Here is a 21835-nt window from a genome sequence, read left to right as displayed (position 1 = left end):
CTGGTAAGCTAATTAACTTGTTTTAAGTGTAAGGTTGTGTTGTACTTTAATTTGCGCATTTGTTTTCAAAATAGATAATTTGCATGTAATTTGTACTTATATTTATAAATTACTTTCTTGTTTTAAACATGTTTTATGGGCCTTGTTTTTGTTACTGGACTTTATCATTGATTTCATTCTACTTGTGGATCTAATTGGGTGTTTTATGAATTGTTTCCATTCATTTTTTTTATCTGGCTATGTTAATCATAATATTTTTTACTTTTAGAATAACTAATAAACTATATACCAAAATATTTTTGGCTACACAGTTGTATCAGAGGGAAGACAATTAAGACAATCACTCTTCTCTGACTTGATTTCAAGGTTAGACATATTATTGGATATAGTTGTATTAATTCGAACAAGCTTTTTTGTCATGGACTGGGTTTCAATAAGTTCTTGCTTTGGTTTTAAAACATGCTCTTGCTCTTTGCAAACATTGTATGGCATTGTTCTGAAAATGCACATGCAATTTCAGTCTTAACCTGAATGTTCTATCAAAGTGCCTCGATTATAGATGCTAATACAGCCCTTGTAATTTAGCATTTTAAAATATTGCTGTCGTATATTTATAGCTATCTCACTTTACATACCACTTTGTTCTCAATATAGTCTTTTAATTTAGTGTAATGTTGGCTTTTGTTTGTGAAATGCTAATTTAAGTGTAACTGCCTCCTATGTTAAAAACAATTTTTTTACTTGAGAAAAATTATTATATTTATAGTAAAAAAAAGTATAAAAAAAAAGTTTAGCATTTTCTCCAATTATTCAATTTAACCACAACTTGTTAGTTACAGCACAAAAAATAAGTTTTTTTTACAAAGAGCTTTTAATGTTCATGCATTGCTGTAGGAGGAAACTAAAAACTATGCTTTAAAAACAATTTCTTATTTCGTTGCCATTATTTTCGACTTTTTTTCACTCTTGCAATTACACAACTCCTACGGACTCCCTATGTGCAATCTTACTGTGGCAAAAATTGCTGACAAGGTTATGTATATATTTTAAAAATACTTCTAAGTGTTGTTGCGAATTGCAAAGCCTGTAATATGATTTTTCTATGATTTTTAATTCACAAGTGCTGTTAGTTTTGTCAACATCACAAAAAAATTATTAAAAAAAACAGGGATAAGTAAATTTTTGTGTTAACTCAATGGATGTGAGCAACAGTCACAAAAGCTATCACAAATTTTTAATGAGAGTGGCATATATTTCAAACGGCTAGAAGCCAAGTATTTACAGAATAAAAACTTAAAAAATAAATGGAACTAAAAATTATTAAAATAATCTTAAATACACCTTGTCTCAGGTACACAAACATACAATTTAGACACAGATACATGCATAGATAAAAACACTCAGATGACTAAAAAGACGCCCATTCCCAATAGGCAGTAGCCCTGTTATGATTATCATTAAAAGTTTACATAATTTCTGTATTGTATAGACTATACCAACTCTTTTGTTTTGTTATTTGATTTGTCAAAAAATACTTTCTTTTAATTTGTCTTACAATGAGCTTCAAACATTGAACATTCCAGTATAATTAAAACATTTTCAGAAACAAAACAAAGAAAAGTTGTAACAGAGTCATTCTATAAAAGGAACTAACATCAAAAATTTTTTTAAGGTTTTGATTTAAAATTCTATTATTAAGTTAGTTATAACGTAATTATTATCTAAAATTGATTAAAACCGTTCAGAATGCCAAATATCGTTTTTAGTACAAATTGTCCCACCCTGGAGATAAAAATATTCTCTTCATGGACTAAAAATTTTAGGTGTCACCACAATTATTAATAAAAACATCTAATTTTGTGATGCTGCTACCCTTGTGTATTTGAGAGAGCATTCAAAAGTTACATATTTTCTTCCTTTTTTCGAATGACTCTCCCTCATTTATTTTGTTATTGTATAATAACTCATAAGAATAAATTAATATCTTGTTAATAAATTCGCAAAGCAAACACACAGAACTACTTTTCCTTTTCTAGTTAAAAGACTATGGGTCTTCTCAGGATCTGACGTTTTATAGTTTATTTTATTCATAATAATAATAATATAATTCGCTTTTCAAATTTCAGATTTTTATAACTACAAGAACGTTACTATAATATGATAACTAACTTTAAAAACAAACAGAGATTCTTGCATACATGCCACACAAACTTTTAATGTGAACATATAATCTATTTATTGCTCTCGCAATGGTGATGTCCTGTGGCAATGTAAAATTTATGGTAGCTGTATGAAGATGGTGGTAACTTAGGATAAAACAAGATGCAGGGGCTGCATAAGCTATTCCGCATGTTAATGTCAATTACACATCACTGCAACAATATATTTTTAATTTATTAACGGAATCATTTCACAAAACCTAAAAATTGATTTATAGCTGTTCCTTGTGTGAGGGATATGATTCATCGCTAGGCTACCTACTGACTTTTTATATTTATCTATTACAGACACCTGGTGAAATTCTTAGATACATCTTAGAGCCTTTAGCCATTTCTCGAAAATACCGCTTAAAAGCTCTTATAAAATCCTTATAATAGGTAAATTTATTAGGATTATTCGTAGAACTTGAAAGTCACAACACAACTTTATTTTGTTGGGAGGAATCATTTGGCAAAAAATATTTTAAAAATCTTTTGTATTTTTCATCAATACATCATTTTGCATTAATTCGCCTGCCGTTAAATGGTCAAATTAAATATTTTTACTCAAGGTGTAATGACTCAGTTGGCCAACGTGTCGTAATGTGAACCTAAAAAAAAAAATTAAAAATTTGTAAAAAGCTTGTTGATGACGTTGCAATTGACCATTTGGGACAAAATTAGTTAGTTACTCAGTTAGGAGTTGGAAACCAACACTATCCTTGCAGGTAAGATAGTAACAATTGGGTATTTTGAGACTAACTTTGGGTTTAGTTTAAAGTCGATTTACAGAAAGATTTAGATGTAGGAAACATTGTTTTACTCTTTACTGTCATGATCGTTATATTTAAAATCTGTGTGTTTTTTTTAATTCTAGGAAGAGTGACAATGTTCAAGAAAACATTACCAATTGCGGCAACACAGAATAAACAGATGTTAATATAATAGTACACAAATACTTTATGAAATACTTCAATGTTTCCTCCAATGATGAATGTTGATATTGTATCAGTGGAAGATTTGGCAAATGTCTTAATGGGAATATCTTACAGAGACTTACTACTTGTTATTGACACACGATCAATGTTGGAATACAATGATAACCACGTAAAAAATGCAGTCAATTTAACCTGCTCGAAACTTATGAAGAGAAGATTACAAAGTGATCAAATAACTGTTTTCCAATTGTTGGAATCAATTAGCTGTAATTGGTCACAGTATAAGAAAGTTCTTATTTATGATCAATCTGCCTGGGATGTTTTCAGTGTACCTCACAGCCATTTTTTTTATGTTTTGGTTGAAAAGATGGCACAGTGCTTTCAACATGTCGCAGTATTGCAAGGTAGTTTGTTTTTATTTTTATTTTTTTTTGACATACCTAAAATTTATATTAACTTGGTAAATAGCGGTTATTTTATTTAATTTTCTGTACAAATATTTAACTCAAAATTCTTGGTGGTAGTGAAACTGCTTATGTGTATGTGCTTATGTGTATTGCACTAATTGGCCAAAGTTGCATAAATTCTCACCCTTCTTATTTTCTGTTTCCTCATATTTTTATCACCTCTGGAATTTGTGTCACTTAAAGCCAATGAAAATAATTGAAATTAACATGAAACTAAAGATTATTTCCCTACAGCAAAAAGTAAAAGACCAAAAATAAAAATATATACAAAAGACTAATATTGTGCAGAAGGTTGACAAACGATTAAAAAGTCAACAGTAACAATTGTAAAAAAAGTACAAAGTTGATGAGAGCATAGTCTACTACAAATTTGAAAGACTCAATCTTTTTAACTCCAGTATGCTAAACAAAGTAAAGGACATTGCCTTGAGGAACACAAATTGCTGGAGATGTCATTAACAAATGTCAACTTATAAGTGTACTAAAAGGTGTAGTTAGAGCAAACAATTTTACCCTTTTTAAATATTTTGATGGTGATCTTGCAATAACTAAATACAGAGCAATATTAGAAAAACTATATCAAGCAAGAGCAAAGGTATGACTAGAAAAGGGTTCTAAGAATTTATCTATAAAGGTGTGGACAATAAACATCCTTCTGGGTCAATAAGGTGCCTAGTACTCTTTTGTGGCACTTTTCCAGAAACTTTGAGTGCTGCCTGTACTTTACCATTTGCTGTTGTTGCTAAAATGATGGTGAAAAGTACTCTTTATACAATATTTTTTTCTGCTTTTTCATCAATTTAAATTGTGCATAGAAACAGCTCTATTTTCTTAGAGAATACTTCTAATTTTATTGATCACTCGCAGATAGATAGAGATAATGATACTACATAAGCTATATGACAAAGAAAGGCCTTATACACACTTAAGCCAGATTTACTTACAGGTGCAATTGACACGCATACGTGTCACAGTTTTCACGTTTGTTTACTTTTTTAAGAAACTTTTTTATATATATTTTTAATAAATTGAAGTGTGATGAGGTTTAAACTGCTCATTCCTATTATGCAACCAATAAATGAGATGATCAGACTAACTAGGCTGATCTCGTTTGTTAATTTTCCTATAATGCGTTTCAAGTTTTTGTCTTCTTACATAGGGATACCAGAAATTAGACTGGAATTTTCTCACAAGGTCCCCTCATACTAAACCAAGTCGATTTTTTTGTTTTTGTGCATGATAAAGTTTATTATTAGTTGATAGCAATAACCTTGGTGGATAAAATGTCCAATTCCCCAAAGATGGGTAAACCCATCCGTTTCGGAACTAACAAGTTAATGAAGTATTAAAAAAATCCTTAACCTTTAATGTCTCCTTAACCATTAGTTCAAAGTCTATGATTCTATCTTTTTTTTAATTAGCGTCTAGCGCTGTCCACAATAGAGGCAAAGGATAAACAAAAAAATAAAAGATTTTGTGCTTACACTGGCCATTGCTAACCTCTTTGATTTAGATGCACAATTCATTTTTATTTAGATAGCATAAGTTTCGTGAAATAAGATTCAGAATTTAAATGCACTCAGAGCCCCCTGTAAAAAATATAAAGAGATTTTCATATTTTTTTTACCTCATAATGATAAAAGAAGTCATGTCAGTAAACTGCATTGGCCAACTTAACTAGGTTAGCTTGTCTCTGTAAAAAGCCTCTTTAAAGTGTTAGCATATGTAACTAAGCCTGTTTAAAACCATATTTTTACTCAAAACAACTATATCCGGAGCAATTTTTTTTAATCTGTATTGGTTCAAAAATTCCAGTTCAAGGTTTAATGTTATATTTATTAGTTTATAAATATATGGTTAAAATGCAAACCAATACAAAAAAGCTCTAAATAATCATTTACACTCATTTGGTTGTTGAAGGAAAGCAACATGATAATAATACAAATATTTATAAACTTCAGGATTCAATTTTTAGGCTATTTTTGTCTTTCCTATAACAAAAGCTACATTCTATGATGGTTGAAGAAACATTAAGTGTTCCCAAAATTCTAATTTTCTTACATTACACGCAAATGATCTACCACGTAATTATAACAATTGTGATCGACTTAACATCTACCGGATGGTTATATTATTAGTGATCTTCCAGTCTGAGCTAGGCCATGGGGGCCTTATCTTCTAAATAACCCTAAAATTTGGACTCAAAATATTGATTCGTCCTAAAATCTCCTAAATAACCTAAAGTTTAGACCAAAATGTTGATCCTCCTGAAATCTCCCTAATCTGTGGACCAAAAATATGGTTCCTCTTAAATCTCCTAAAATTGTTTATGGTGGCATCCATTATTATTTATTATAATTATTATTGTAATAATTCATGAAATAAAACTAGGTGCATGAAGTTTTGAGTGCTCCCCACAAATTTAGAAAGTGACATCTATTAACTTTTATAAATAAATATAGCACATTGATGATCAAAAAATAAATTTATAACAAGAATGAATTTATTTCTAGTAAATTATCCTGTGTTAACAATAAGACCCTGTTTTAACAATGAGACCCTGTTTTAACAATAAGACCCGTTTTAATTACTTTTCATTTGTTATGTTTTTTAGTATCTAACTTTGTTTCTAAAATATTTAATAAATCTAAGGATTCAACTGTTACTATTAATCAAATTTTAAAAAAGTTTTTTTTTAGCATAAACAAAAAACTCTGTAAATATATACATTGTACGTTCTTTTTTATTAATTAGTCAAACGAATCAATACTAATCAATGCTGTCGTTAAATATTAGTGAACTATAATTCACAACACACGTCAGAAGATGTTATCCAGCACACACGTGACTAACTAACGGATTAATATATTTTTGTTCAAGCAAACAATAACATTGTCATTAGTCTGTCCACCAGGCAACTTCTTTACAACAAACCTAATCAGATATCAGTAGGAAAGATTTAAATTCTTTGTAAGGAGATATTACATACGCATCTGGCACTCGTCCATGTAATCCAAAAGATTAGGTATTTTAATGCTTCTATTTATACTTTTGTTTGCTGTAAGGAAAGCCTTTATATTTTTTTACTTATTGGTTTGGAACGCACTAATTATATTTTATTGTTAGTAATGCACGGGGGAAAAATCCAATTCAACACAAGGTCATACCCAGCTAAGACTTGCACAATCAAACATATTATCGATTTTAAATTTTAGTGTTTTTTATAAGCGAGTGCGTTTAATTATTATATTAGTCATGCCTAAAAAGATTGAATTTAGCTATACAGGGGGTTTAATGTAGTAACAGTTTACTAGGTATGATTATGTGCAATTGAATAATAAAGTGAATTATCGGACTGTACATTGTAATGATAAATATTAGGACTCCTTACTTTGAAAAAGATTTGGGAATATGCAGTTATTTTATTCTTTCTCCTAAACTTGTTTCATCATCACCCTACATTTTCGTTCTCACTCAATGGTGCATGATACATGGTTATTTGTGTGTCGTTGTGAATGATTGATGCTATTTTTGTGGCTTGAGTAGCAATTCATCATTTCTTTGTCTAGAATCTAATCCGTTTGGTAGACCATCTAAATTATGGTTATTGATTCATTCTGTTGCTGGGCGCTTGTCAAACATTTGAGTTCATCATATTTCTATATGAAAACTAGATTGGTAAAAAAATCTCTAAAAAAGTCATTTTTTGGAGAGAATGAATCACTAAAAGGATTTGCATTAAAATTGGTAGTAAAAGGAGAATAAGTATAGGAATTAAGTGCTGAACACTTCCATGTTTGCTGCTGTGTTTTTGTAGAACTGAAATAGCAATAGAAAAACATGTCAAATGGATATTGATGCTCAAGTAACAGCGCTTCCCTTATGATAAATTTATTAGTAAAAAGCTAGAAAATTTAATAAACACTTTTGAATGAAAATGAACGTATAGATAAATAAGGAAATAAATAAAAATATAAAAAAAATCAATCATTGAATGAATGAAAATTATTAAATTTTTTATATAATATCTTGCTTTTAATTTTTTTTATACAATGCAATATAGTTAGCAGAAGTGCTAAACGTAACAGCATTAATGGTATTAGTGGTAAGATTTAAAGCAGGTAAAAAGTGAGGAATAGTTTCCATATTTTTACACAACTAGTGTTAATACGGCGCCCCATTGAGACATATTTTTAAAGTAAACAGTTTTTTTGTGAATAGCCAAGCTAATGACACTTAACCGCACAGACAAAAGCTTTTAATAATATTATAATCAGGATTAAGAGGATTTGCTGGCACAGTCTTAGAATAGACAAAAGATGAACAAAAATAGATTTAAAATTAGCAAAAGTTATACTGTAGTTTTTTTGCGTAGGCACGAGAGAAAAAGCGTGGGCTTAAACGTTAAATATGGTTTGGGCACATTGTGCGAGATGTTATTAACATAAAGTCAGCCATATTGCATGTTATGGTTAAGGTATATGTCCAAAATATATTTGTTTTAGCTTATGGCTATATAAAATATTGTCCAAATGTCCTTAGCAGTTCCTAGTTTCTCCATTGCCCAAGCTTTTTATAAGTTTTTTTAATTTAATTTTTAATTTAGTTGAAAATGTGCAATTAGTAAAAAATTGCGTTAATTGTGTGATAATATCACTCAATTCTTCTGATAATAATTATTTTTAATTATCTTTCTTTTATTTTCTAATTAAATAAAATAAATAAAAAGAACGAAATGGGGAAAACATAATATGTTGTAATTCCTCATTCAATGGAAGTGTTATCTTTTACCATGTTTTTAAAATTGTTGTGTGATGACTAAGTGGAAGTGTGAGGTGTGGAAATCTATATGATGTCAACGAACTTTCCTATTTGTCACCCATGACGTTGCATCTGTAATCTTTAATTAGCCGCCTTCTTTAATTTATACATCTAATTATAGCGTTTTAATGTTTTTTCCTTTTTAAATTATCGATGGAAACCACACTATAAATAAGCTGTCCTGTTTTTTTGGTTTTCTTTGAATATTTCGCTTAGTCACTGTGTAATTTTTATTTTAACAATTTGCAGTCCACTCTGACTGTGTGTCGGCAATTCATTATGAGTATTTCTCTGCTGTGATTTGAATCAAGAAGTAATAAATAAATGAACGTAATGAAATGAATTTTTGATTAGCAGCAGGAGTGTGAATGCAAAGTGTATTTTTAGAACTACTTTATGTCTCATTTCATCTATTTTACCTCCTAAATGCATATTTTATGATTCGCTTGATCTAATCATAGAGCGTCTTACTCAAGTCAGTGGATATAAAGCTGTTTTTAGGAGACTTACAGAACAGAACTGGAAACTAGACTCTACAATCGAAATAGTTTTCGTTGTTGTTAAGAAATATTTATCTGTATTGCACAGTTTTTTTCTCTTTTATTTATTTCGTAAAAAAAAATTGTTCTGTTTTAATATTGATTCATGAAAAAAAGTTTATTTATATTAACATGACGTCATAAGCGATGGCTAGAAGCTGATATGGAACTTGAAGTTTTAATATGAGTGAATATAAAGTTATGAAATGAGTGCTGGTGATATAACTGAAGAAGAAGCATATGTTTTGTTGAAGTGCTTGTTATATAATGTGAACTATTGACGAAAGCACATTTTGTATGATTTGATTGCATGAATCCACATTTTGATGTTCAGTCTGGGATTTGTTTTTATGTTTTAACGAAACTAGAGTTTCATATTTTTTTTGTATTACGGTGAATCTGTTGGAAATGCGTTTTTGCATAGTTCTGTTGGAATTCCACACATACTTAAAATATGATGAATGTTTGGTTTATTATGACACTTGTGTTAAAGTGTAATTAAACTGAGTTGAGTGCCTGTCATTCTGAAGTACTGACCACTTTTGTCACCACTCATGTATAATTGAGAATGATAATTTCGAAAGTATTTTAGGCATTTTGTTAGAAAATAACACAATAACCACATATTCGTTGGTAATTCAACTTGAATGTGTTTTTGAGAATGTGGCTTAAGCTGGCTTTTGTTTGTTAAGTGTTTAAATATGTTCAACAGTTGTTTTAAAACATTTTTAAAAATTTTTTTTTTTACCTCGAATAGTTTATTTTAGTGAAAGCAATTATGTGAGTCATAACTGTTTCATTTTTATTTGCCTATAATGCTTGAGAAAAGAAAATTTATTGTGTCCACAATGTAATTAATAATTGATAAGATAACAATTACTATTGTGTGGAGTACAAAGACATCAAAAGGCACTGGAATGTCGAGAACAAAGTGAAAGGATTAAATTGAACAGATTGAGAAATTTTTATCTCTGACTAATATTAATTATATAATAAGGATTCATAAATTATTCATCTTAGTATTGGTCATAGTTCAAAATGACTGGCACGTTATTTTTATCGGTTGGCACAATAAATTTTTTTTTATCCTGTGATATACATTCACATGGTGTTTTAGCAGTTTTTCTTGTGGCTGTTTCTGTGTGTGTGTGTGGTTTTACTTTCTTAAAATAATCATTCTATGACATCATAATTGAATTTAACATAGAGTGTGATCATGTATATTTGATAATATGGTTCGGAAAAAAGAAACATTCTTGTCGTGGACATCACAATAGACAGATCATGTTCTATGTTATGATCAAACAGTCACACTTACTATCTTCTGATAAAACTTAACTATGTGTTTATTTTCTTTAATAAGTGTGACCTGTGAGGAATGTAGTAAGCTTTAGTTTTAGTTTCTTCGTATTTTTTGTGAACGCGTTTTCGAAGTGACAATCTTCACGTTAGGTAAATACAAGCTTTATAAGACTGACTCATTTTTTTCATATTTAGTGTTCTATCGTGTCTATTTGCTTATAGTTTTGTTCTATGTGTGCATAGCTTTGTGCTAAGTTAGCAGAATTCATTTCACTACGTCAGCAAGATGCGTAAGTGTATTCTGTCAGCAAAATACGTCAGTGTATTCGTGAAAGATATTATGAATGTTTATGAGTGTTTCTTCTCAGAAAAGAAAGAAATTGCTAGGTTAATCTTTGTAAGTATTTCTATTGTGTTGTGTAAAGGTTAAATGAGGTTTTTTTAAGCTGGTGCTATGCTCAGACAGCGTGAAGTTTATGCGAGTTGTGAGATATTAACTGGTGTTTCTTGTTTGTCGTTTTTTCCCCTTGTTGTTCTTATTTTAATTGTTGTTGTTTTTGTTGTTGTTTTTCTGTTACGTCATATTTTTTTGAAATGACCGTGCGTTTTTCACTGCTGATGTTTTTCCTGAGGATGCTTCCTGGTTTTTCGAATTGGTTTTCTTGTCTTCTTTGTAATTTCTTTCCACATTCAGTGACAAGTGTTTTGTTTTTAATTAGCTTTAACTACAATAACAAAATTTGTTTTTTTTACTGTTTATACTCCTTCCTCTTTTCTTCTTTTAATGGCTCGTTAGCTTGATTAAAATTGATTAAAAAGGAAATGAGTTCTATTCCGTCATGGCCAATTATAACTCATCATTTTAAAAGGCAGTACCCCCTGATGATATGCGAAGTTCTAGAGTTATGTAGTTTAAATCAGGGGGTCGTGTGTTTTAGTCGATCAAGTAATTATCGAGGTTTAGCCTGCGTTTTCCCTCGCGCCAGCAAGACGCGTCTGAAAAGGAAATTAATGATTAGCAGGCTAGCTTGTTAAAGTGTTTAACATAAGCATATTTTTTTACTGTGTTAGTCATATATCGAAGATCACATTCAAATATAATCTGGTTTGGCCAGCCAATTAGAAACTGATTATTGTCAGTTAGTTAGCTTAAATCAAGTCAAAAGTTAATACTCCACACATTTTAAAGAGGATTAATATTCTCAAGTTTAGAAGATGAGTAATTTTTATGATTTTATCTAATCGTTGAATAACATGAATTTCTTTGTCAAATTGTTTGTATACATAGCAAGCAATATTGAAGGTTGCATTGCAGGGTTAGCTCTCGTATAGTAAAACCATGAGTCATTTTTGTTGACGTGTGAAGATTAAAGTTAAGTAAGCATGTCAGGATTTTGTGTTGCAGTCAGATTAATCAGATTGTTGCTAAGTGCAGACGTTTCGTGAGTCTGCAAATCAAAAATTTATTTGTGGAGTACATTTGAGAGTAAAGAGGATGAAGGGACTGATAATAGTGTTTCGTTTTTGTCTTGCCATGTGTTTTGTTTTCCTTACATAATGTAAATGTTACATTAGATTACGTTTTTGCATGACCCCGGACGCATTACAAGATTTGGTGTCATGCAATGCTATGTGATTGTACAACCCAGGTGGACACGCGCGTGGGTCGTTCAAGGATGTACTGAATTAATAAAAATGCTTGTTTTTTTCTTAGATAAATTATAGAGAATAAAAAAAGACATAGAAGAAGACTTAAGTTAACTTTTTTTTCATTGGAAGAGTGTTATATTTAATAGAACAGTTTTACTCGACGATTTAAGTACTCCATGTCGCCGTTAACACTACAATTAACTGACACTATGCGACCCAACTTGCCAAGTACACTAAAACTCTTTGCAACTACTGAAGAAGGCTGCGGTTGTTCTATCAAGAAAAAAGGTTCTCTCAAAAGGGGAAAAGGTGAGAGGGTTATTGTACCTACGGTTGCTAGGCAACTACGTTGTAGTGAAGGATAGTGGGAATCCACGCTGCACGCTGCAGATTTTACGTTCCATTTTTTTTTTGCTATTTGTGAGATGCTTCAATATTCCTCTGAATTTCAGAATTTCAGAATTTACTTTTGACCATATGTATTTGCGTTATTTCACTTGCGGATTTCTTAGGATTAAAAAAAAATTGCAACAGATTTCGTGTTTAAGAAAATGTGGCGAAGAACTTCCTGTGAAATGTTCCTCACATAACAAACGAGTTGACTTCTTCACTGAATATAACCACTGACTCATGCCTTAGCAACGCTAACCATTGAATAATCCTTTAGAAAGCGTGAAAGACTTTCAAACAAAAGCGGACCTGTCGACATGTAATTATTCTGAAATTGTGCGGTTTTTCAAAGTGGGTATTAGTTCTCCGCAACTTCCACTTTCTCATTGCATTTCTACTTCAACACAGCTTATGTGTGGTAGTGTTTAAATCAATGGAGAAACACATGCGTTTGTTGTCGGCTAATAGTTTATTTGTGAAAGGTAACGGATGAAGTTTTGTTTACACTAAGTGATATCCTTTTTTAGTATGAATGCCATTAACATGAGTCAATATCATTGCTTTTTTTTAAGATAATATTTTCTTGCACATATTTGCCATATTTTTTTAAACTATTTATTTTTGATGTGTCGTTTATTGTTAATATTGTTTTTAATTTGAGTCATTTTTCTATATATGCTGTAACGTTTTCTATAGCGTTTGGGATATTTTCTTTTCTCAACGTGTGTCTCGAAAAACTTCCGAGAGAACCACCCTTTGTCATGAATATTCAGCACGAGTCATCTTATTAATAAATTAGGACACGTAAATAGTTAGTATTCATGCTGAGAGTGAGTAAAGGATTGCAAGTGGCTACATGTGTCACTCTATTAAAGCTGTCGACACTCTGATAGAGAGGGGCATTTCCAGGGGCTGTTCATATGGGAAAGGGTAAATATTTTAGCGTGATCTGAATTTTGTTTGCTATCAGGGTTTGTTAACAAACTAATTTAAAAATTTAATTTTGTTTCTATGGAGGAAAAAATCATTTACCCTCCCACTGAGATCTTGGGTGCGCACGATCGAGATCTCGGTAAGCGGGTAGTTTACCATATAAACAGAAGTGTTTCCTTGGTATGCGAGATAAACTTATGGCAAAAACTCATATTTCATACATCCCTTAAAGAAGAAATTACTGATGTAATTATTTTCCATAAGAAGACTTACTTTCTGTTTTGTACATTGATTTTTGTGAACTTATAAGTTGAATAATTTTTTAAATTTCCAGCGAGAAAAATTTATCAACTTTTAATTTTTTTTCACTACTGAAGACTCTGTCCGTTCATTTCGTTAGCCGTTACGTTGCCGTAACATTGCATGACTGATGGAAGTTGCTTGTGACGTTTAATCTAATTTGCGAGAACGCTTAAGAGGCCTAATTAAAATCACAGACGAACATGTCACTGGTCAGCCATACTGTAGTACGTGTTATGGTCAAGACGTAGATTAAACCTAGAAAACCAGGTAAAGATGGCAAGATTTAAAAAAATGAGGGGAAAGCCTAAAAAAATTTATAAAATAAATCCTACCGAAAATTAATGTCATTAAATCGTCTATTATTGAATATTTAAGTTCTTAAAATTATACCGACTGCAACATAACCAAGGAGAATTTTATTTTTTTAAAAAAAGGGGCAGTGACAAGCACTTTAGAACTCTAGGCCATGATAAAAATGTGTGTTATATTCTTGTTCTCCTAATCGCTTATTATGTTCGGAATTCCTTGTGAGTATAAACAGGGAAGATAAGATATAAACGGCTGATTATATAACCCAGATCATCATAACCAATAATATACCGTGACATCGCTGAGAGAAGTGTCATACAGGATGACACAACGCTGTGTCATGCAGAATGACGCAACGCTGTATCACGCAAGGAGCGTCAGTATTTGTTAATAATTTGCGTTAATGAGACGCGACTGATAATTACGACACATAATTAACAAAGTAATTAAACATTTTGAAGACCATGTAATTATATTTGTGAAGTGACATAAGCGAAAGTTACCCGTGTACAGGGTTTCCTTTTCAATTCATGGGACATGTCGTAATTGTTAAAAAATAGCTTTTACTTTTGCGTCTTCATTTTGCATCACAAGACTCACTCTGACTAGTTCTTATACGTGATTAATAAGATTCTTTTTTGTTCTGTTTCATTTTTGTAGTCTCGGATTGTTTCTTTTTGATTTTTTTACATCATATTACGCTTTGTGTAGAGACAAATATAATAATTTATGTTAGTGGTATAACTATCACTAAAATAGATTGTGGACAGTTACAAAAGTAAAATTTAACCTCTACGTTGGAGAGCAATGGTGCGTGTTCTTTTTTTCATGTTTTGTTCACGTGTACACAAATAGTACACATTTCAAGGTAGGGTTTCTCTGACAAGATTAATGATGTTATGAGCAAAGAAAAATAAACGGATCAATATTTCTGACGTCATAATGTAATTTTGCTGATTAGCAGGTTTTTCTTGTACCATGTTTAAATAGAGCGAAGTGAAATTTTCTTCTATCTTTCTTGTGGGCCTTATGTACAAGAAAAACGTATTTTTGTGTTATGGCTATTGGGTTAAAAAGGAGTATGGGTACAGGATTTATTAGTCTGTTTTTTCTAATTTTAGTATTCACTAAATTTCCTGTTTCATGTAAAAAAAAATGAATCTAAGTTGGCAATTTATTACATAAATTTGATTTCTTTTTTGTTATAGGTGGCTTTACAGAATTCTCGTACAAATTCCCTAAATTATGCGAGTCGAAACGAAAAAATGGTTGCGCGCTTCTTTCCATATCAACACCATGTGCATCAACAATGCTTTGTCCTCCAACAAAAGTTCTACCATTTTTATACCTTGGCAGTGAGAAAGACGCGCAATCCGAAGATATCCTTAAAACTTGTCGCGTGAAGTATGTTCTCAACGCTAGTCAGACGGCAGCCGATACTCCATACTGTAGTTTAGGTCATTACCTGAGAATACCCATACAAGATAATTCGAATGAAAATATTGTCACGTGGTTTCAGACAGCTTTCGATTTCATAGGTACGTGTTCTTTTTAGTTCAGGGAGATTTTTTTCTATTTACAAGGGATTTTGAGGGTTGAATAGTTTTATTTTTCTTCCCTGACTAATTTTATTACGACAAACTTTACCGGCTGGCTTCCTATTAGATAATGTCGGAATAAAATTTACAAGTGGTTTCTACAACATCTGCTTGCTTCGTGTTTCTCTCATTTCGCTGACTCATCAAAACATGAGTAAGCTCCTTTGAACTTTCACTAGAAAAGGTCAAAAAAGTACTTTCTAAAGTATTTGATCAGTTTTGTAAATTTAAAGTAAAACAAAAGGTATCGCTTTGTTTTAAGTTTTACCTTTACGTATATTTTTAGACAAAGTGAAGGAGAGTGATGATCATGTTCTTCTCCATTGTGTTGGTGGAGTATCAAGATCTGCAACTATAGCTATTGCCTACGTTATGAAGCATCTTTCGCTCTCCTTGGATAACGCTTATAGGTTAGTTCATTTTTGCGGATTTTCTTAGCGTATAGTATTTCAATTGAGAAATTTAAATGTCGTAAAAAGTATATGTTGTTTATATTTATGTTTGATTTTTAGGTATGTCAAAGAAAAGCGTCCGACGATATCTCCCAACTTAAATTTCATGGGACAGCTACTACAATATGAGCAAGAGTTACTGAAAGAAACCCAACTTATCTGTACACCTCTTAGCGAACTGAAACTAGAGGGATTAAAATCGCCGTCAGAATTTCGCAATAATACTTACGTCTTCACGGAAAATAAAAGATTGAACTTAAATAGTTGTAACGCATTTCCGTCACCCGATAGCGACGGTACAACGCCGTCTTCGACTTCGACAGACTTTATGCCGTCTCCTGGATCGGACGATATACCTTCTCCGAGTCGAAGTGAATTTGTGAACACTAGCGAAGAATCTTGTCGCTCGAAACCATTCACTTTAGATATCAATTTTACAAAAAAAGATACTTGTAAATCCAAAGGGTTCACACTGCAGCTGAACTCTGAAAGGAGGTAGCTGGTGAACGAAGTTTCTAGAATTTTTTTTCAAATTGACTTTTCTGTACATTATTTTCACTCCTTTCTTTTTTTTAAATGCAACGTTTCTGTAATTCGTATTATGAAAGAATTGTTCGCCATTGCAGACACTTTTAAGGTCCTCTTACTTGCCTTAGGAATTTTGTTGCATCCTCTTTCCCAATACTCCCTTTGAGTACTGGAAACGAGGCTGGAACTGTTAGTCTTTCTTAGTTTTATATTACATACTATGTATGATTGTTACATAAATATTTTGTTTGTATTTATTTATATTATATTCTTGCGGCTGTAAATACATAAAACACCATTGGAGAATAAATTTTGCTTTTTCGATAATAGTATAACTTAAATCCATACCTCAGGATTTAAGGATTTGTTTAAAGATATGTAAAACATCTGCAAAGACATCAAAGGTATAATTGGTGCACCATGCTAAGATAAGATCGTGAAAATTGAAACATTCAGATTTTTAAAAACTGTAGTCTTAGGTATACTTTGAACCTGAAAGATCTCTAGTTTCGTCATACTATAGTATGGCGAAACTAGAGATGTCACGGTAAGTGTTTATATGACTTCATGGGGTTTTCTGGTTTCTAACTAAATGCCTTGTGGTATTTTGCAGACTAGAATGTATAAGGAAAAGTCCCTGTACTTACTGAACAAGTGAAATTTTCAGTCACTATAGAAAATGGTATTACATGTCAAATCTACTTGTTGGATTACAGAATTATGACATGTAAAAAAACAACTGACAATTTTACGCTGGTGTCAGCATTTATCTTATTATTTGAAAGGCATTAAAACAGTAAGTTTTTAGGTTACAATGTTCTGACTCAGTTCTGACTTTTTGCCAACTCAAACACAACATTGGTCAAAATTCTTTATATTTTTAGAACAAAATTTTTGTTTATTTTGGGTCTCTAAATTCCTGTGGTGGGTGCAGTGCCGTATATTGAGAAGGAAAGCAGGTAAAAAGAAGACAAAAATTCAAGGGACGAGACAAACCTTGCTTCTTATACCACTTTCCCCTCGGGTGTGGTTATATTGATCAAGTAGACTACCAGCGTAACTGTGAACTTTGGCCTAATTGGTTCCCTTTTTTTTCTATCGCGGAATTTTTTATTGTACGACAGGTACCAGTATCACCGAAGCATATGTAGGACGACCATTCAGAAATGTTATTCTAGGAGCAACAAACAAAGGGTTTATAATAAGAAAAAACCGTAAACAGCTTCCATAAAAATAGAACTGAGCAAAAAACAGATTTAAAGAATAATTTTTCGGAAGTTTTCCTAGATCTTTCAAGAAGTGGTGGCCATTTTTGACTATTCTACATGAAATTTTTTTTTTGCAACCTTATTTACACGCCTTTCTGAAAAAAATTTTTTTGCACAAATCAAATTTACGCGCATTTTTCGTATAACCGGATGCTCGAAAAATTAGTATTCCCGCACAACTAAGAGTCGAAAATTTGATGTGTGCGAAAATGTGATAAATCACAGAAAACGTAGAACGGAACTATCATGTCAATTATCTGTCATCTGTGGGTATGTTAAATGTAAACCGTGCCCTAGCAACCGCCCTAGAAAATCATGAAGAACTCACCGTAACCTCTGATTGTTTTGAAGACAGATTAGAAAACAAATCTAACTATTAACTAGTGATATATATTATGACGTAAAAAAAATAAAATAAAATATAGAATAAATAGTCAATCAAGTTAATTAATATTTTGTATGACATTTAAGAATTACTAAAAATATAAGGTATTGCTTGGTGGGAAATTCTTTCCCTTGACTTCACATGTCCGCTAAATATTTCAAAGATATGGATAAAAAAATACATGCAAGTGATAAAATGCTAAAATTTAAATTCGTTATCATTAAATAAAATATCTGAATGATCAGGAAGAGCGGTGCACTTTTGATTTAAATAACCCAACATTGATAACGACACGCCAAATCTATTATCATCATTGATCGAACATTGATCGAGTTTTTCTTCATTGTTGAGGTTTAGTGGGCATAGCTTTTCAAAGGTTTTCGTTTGAATGATCAACTCATCGTGTGTTTTATCCGCAAAAAGTTCCACTAAACGTTTTAGTTGAGTGGGTAAGATATAGCCACTTACATCCACGCAATTTACCTAAGAAAAACAGAATTATATACTACTTTTTACAACACAATTTATTCTGATTTTTTTTTGCAATTTGGTTTCTAAATCATAAATAAAACCGTCTTTCCTCTATTAAACGTCCACTCGTTTAAAAATTACTAGACGATTGGATTGGTTGGGGTTTAAAATTTTATGGACATGCTTACATTGCTTAGGAAATTGCTTTTACCTTAAGAAAAGAAAATTAATTTGCAAACAAAATATATTTGAAGTTAAAAAATTACCATGTAAGTGTTCCATTTCTTTACATGCTTCACTGGTCCATGTGTGACTTTACATTTAGACAATGTTGCTCCTTCAAAGGGGGCTGGAGAAAGCAATGTTGGAGGAACACCCATCATGTTGCCTGAAGGTGGACACAGAAACTTTGCATTTAGCAAAAAATTAAACAAAGCTTGACAATTTTTGATTTTAATGGTTGATTCTGGTCGGTTATCTAATTGACGCATTTTTGATTTTGCATCCAATCTTTGTTGTTCCTCAATACTCGGAAAATGTTGGTCTTTGCTTAACCCGATGCTGTCCAAGAAATCATCATTGTTTGAATCATTTAATAAGTTTGCTTCACATTCTTCGTCTTCGTGATCAGAGTAGTTTTCTTCGGCTAATACGTTAATTGGCGTACTTTCCAGTGGAAGCTCAAAAGAAATGCCTAAATGAAATGACAACAGTTTTAAGACGAAAATTTAAAAAAAATTACTTATTTTGTGTTATCATACAGCATTTTAAGAAGATTCCAGTATTAATCCAAATGTTGAAGTTACAGACTTTTTCGGAAGAGGTCTGCGAAGTATAACAAGTGTATAGCATGTATAAATAACGACAATCACGGTGGCTTGGTGCCTTCGAAAATTTGTCAAACAAAAATAGATTTGTTAATACATCTTGTTTTCATTTAAATTGTAACTCTGTTTAAACAACCGCAATTGCTAAAGATGTGCTTTTAATTCAACATGTACTGCAATTTGCCTCAAAATTAATTCTCTGCAACATTAAGATTTGCTGCATTGATGCAAAACACTTAAGCTTTACCTTCATCTTTCAACATTTGACGAAATCCTTTCGTAGTAGGAGTAACAATAGCAACCATTTGATTTTCACCAACACCAGATGCTTTAAACAACACTGTCAACTGATACGAACACAAGTAAAAATACGGGCAGTGCTTAGTTTTTAACATATTGAACAAAGATTGAAAACTTAATCTCCACTGATCCATGACAAAGTCGCCAAACTTTTTATTACTTGCAATGATATTTAAACTTTTATCATCCTTTACTCCAACAGTAGATTTTGATTTGACAGGAAAATTAGATATACCAGGTAAACACGGGTGCATCCAGTTATGAAGACAACAACATAACTTTGTTCCATCCAATTTTCGCTCTGTAAAATCAACAATGCCTTGTGATTCATCAACTGATTTAGTGTTTTTGCATTTATCAAAAGGCTTACTTGACATGAACCTAATTTTTTGTTTTAAACTCCAATCCAGAGGGAATTCTAAGTTTTTATATGAGTATTTCGGCTGTTCTGTCTCCTCTTTAAAATCATTGTGTGGAATAGTACTTTCAGCAGCTGTACTTTCATGTGACACAATAATGTGCCTACTTTTACCACAAGTTTCAAGTTTTCTTAAGAAAGTGTTTTCAACTGTTTTCAACGGACTACTCCGTTGTAATTTCTTAACAGTGTCCAATTTGGTAAAAGGATTTGGTCTTTTCTGACCACGTTTTGCTTCTTCATTTTCTTTGTTATTTAGAATATGCTGGTTCACTTTGTTTGATGATGGGACAGAATCTCTTCGCTTTTTAACCTTAAGTATAAGTCTTCCATTATTTTGCTTCATCACTAAAGTAGGAAATACTAGACATTACATCAATACACGTTTATGCTTGACAGTTTGTGTGTCTGTGTGTGTTTAAACAGATTTTTATCAAGCACTGTATCTAGATGTTTACTTAGGTACCATTAACAAAATATGTTTTTCCCCCAACCCCTTGCTCTTACCGCTTCGTTTGATGTTCATGACCATTTTGCGTTTTTTATAATTTCAACAAAAAGTAAAAAAATCTCAGACAAAAATTGCTGGCATGATCAAAAAGGAACTAGCGATTATTGTCTTCTGTCAATGAATCACTTATGTATTATATGTCTTAGTGTCGTTTGTTTAAAATAACACAGCAAGGTCTAAAATGTTGCACACAGCCTTAGTGCAAAATAACTTGATTATAAAGATTTTGGTTGTTTTGTAAGCAACTCATATTATTATACAAAAGCAGATTTTACTGATTTCTTCTTAAATATAAGGTTTATAAAAGGTAAAAAAAGATATATTTATTTTTGTCCCCTAAATGCCCTTCCCTAATAATCACAACTCTAGACGCTAAAAGCACCGTGGTCATTTTATTAAAATAAAACACAAAGATAGAAAAGGTGGCATTTAGTCTTCAAAATGTCATCTTAAGTTTGTTAACTTAAATCAAAGAAACATCTGGAAAGGCTGCCTTTCGGAACACGGACCAAAACTCTTCAATACCCTTTCCTTAAAAACATATATAAGGAACATACTATGTCAAAACGTGCTTCAATAGAAAATTAGACCAATTTCTACGTAATTATACCTGACGAACCACTGCTCCCATCTTTCGCTTAGGGAAACAGACTCAAACAGTATCACAAGAATGATAAGCATTGACTTTTTGAATGTCATTCTCCGCAGTAAGCCCTTTCAGCTTTAATAATTGCGTAGCAGGCAAAAAGATTTGGGTGCTCGGTGAAGTAAGGTCCTTTTTAGTCTGTTTCTTCACACGAAGGTATAATTATGACTTTATATAACTATGTCAATAAGAAGTTATCGATCTACACTCTCGATAATAGTTAAAGCCTCAAAAATGTTTCGGTAGAAAGAAATGGGTTGAAAGACTCTTCTTCAGCAAGCTTCCGCGTCTTTCTGCCTGTCATGCAGTTGCTAGAATCAGAAGGGCTTACCACGGAAAATGTAAAAATTCAAAAAGGTTTTGGACTCAAAGTTAAATGCGTGAAGAACCACACAGAATCTATCTCTAGTAAGAAGTAGCTAAGTCAAGCTTAATGATTATATATAATGATTTTATTACAAGTGCAACAATATTCAGAAGGGCCTACTAAAATTGTTTGTGTGATTGAGTGGCTGTGACTGAAGTGAGAGTTTTTAAAATTTAACACAAGCTAGCAAGCAAGGCGGCACCACACAACTAAA

The 21835-nt window shown here is 31.7% G+C and overlaps 2 protein-coding genes across 5 annotated transcripts; one reads left to right on the top strand and one right to left on the bottom strand.

Moving 5' to 3' along the window:
* Positions 1 to 262: 262 nt before the first annotated feature.
* On the top strand, positions 263 to 16738 carry LOC130654025 (dual specificity protein phosphatase 16-like). Of its 4 annotated transcripts, XM_057456529.1 has the most exons (5): positions 263 to 366; positions 3076 to 3540; positions 15059 to 15388; positions 15735 to 15858; positions 15961 to 16738. In XM_057456529.1, exons 2-5 carry the CDS (start codon positions 3174 to 3176, stop codon positions 16397 to 16399), a joined length of 1260 nt encoding a protein of 419 aa, XP_057312512.1. In that variant the 5' UTR covers positions 263 to 366; positions 3076 to 3173; the 3' UTR covers positions 16400 to 16738. The 4 variants fall into 4 exon arrangements, with proteins under 4 accessions (XP_057312512.1, XP_057312513.1, XP_057312514.1 ...); XM_057456530.1 differs by lacking the exons at positions 263 to 366; positions 3076 to 3540 and adding an exon at positions 11603 to 12224; XM_057456531.1 differs by lacking the exons at positions 263 to 366; positions 3076 to 3540 and adding an exon at positions 12081 to 12787.
* Positions 16739 to 18068: 1330 nt separating this feature from the next.
* Positions 18069 to 20445, bottom strand: LOC130654024 (protein downstream neighbor of Son-like). The gene is made up of 3 exons (XM_057456528.1): positions 19627 to 20445; positions 18819 to 19246; positions 18069 to 18564 (listed from the first exon to the last, which is right to left on the bottom strand). The coding sequence occupies exons 1-3, from the start codon at positions 20441 to 20443 to the stop codon at positions 18280 to 18282; spliced, it is 1530 nt and encodes a 509-aa protein (XP_057312511.1). The 5' UTR covers positions 20444 to 20445; the 3' UTR covers positions 18069 to 18279.
* Between the last annotated feature and the right edge of the window lie 1390 nt (positions 20446 to 21835).

This window comes from Hydractinia symbiolongicarpus, chromosome 8 (genome assembly GCF_029227915.1).
Source record: "Hydractinia symbiolongicarpus strain clone_291-10 chromosome 8, HSymV2.1, whole genome shotgun sequence".
Taxonomy (NCBI): domain Eukaryota; kingdom Metazoa; phylum Cnidaria; class Hydrozoa; order Anthoathecata; family Hydractiniidae; genus Hydractinia; species Hydractinia symbiolongicarpus.
The sequence above is the reverse complement of the archived record's forward strand: the minus strand, read 5'-3'. Positions and strand labels throughout refer to the sequence as shown.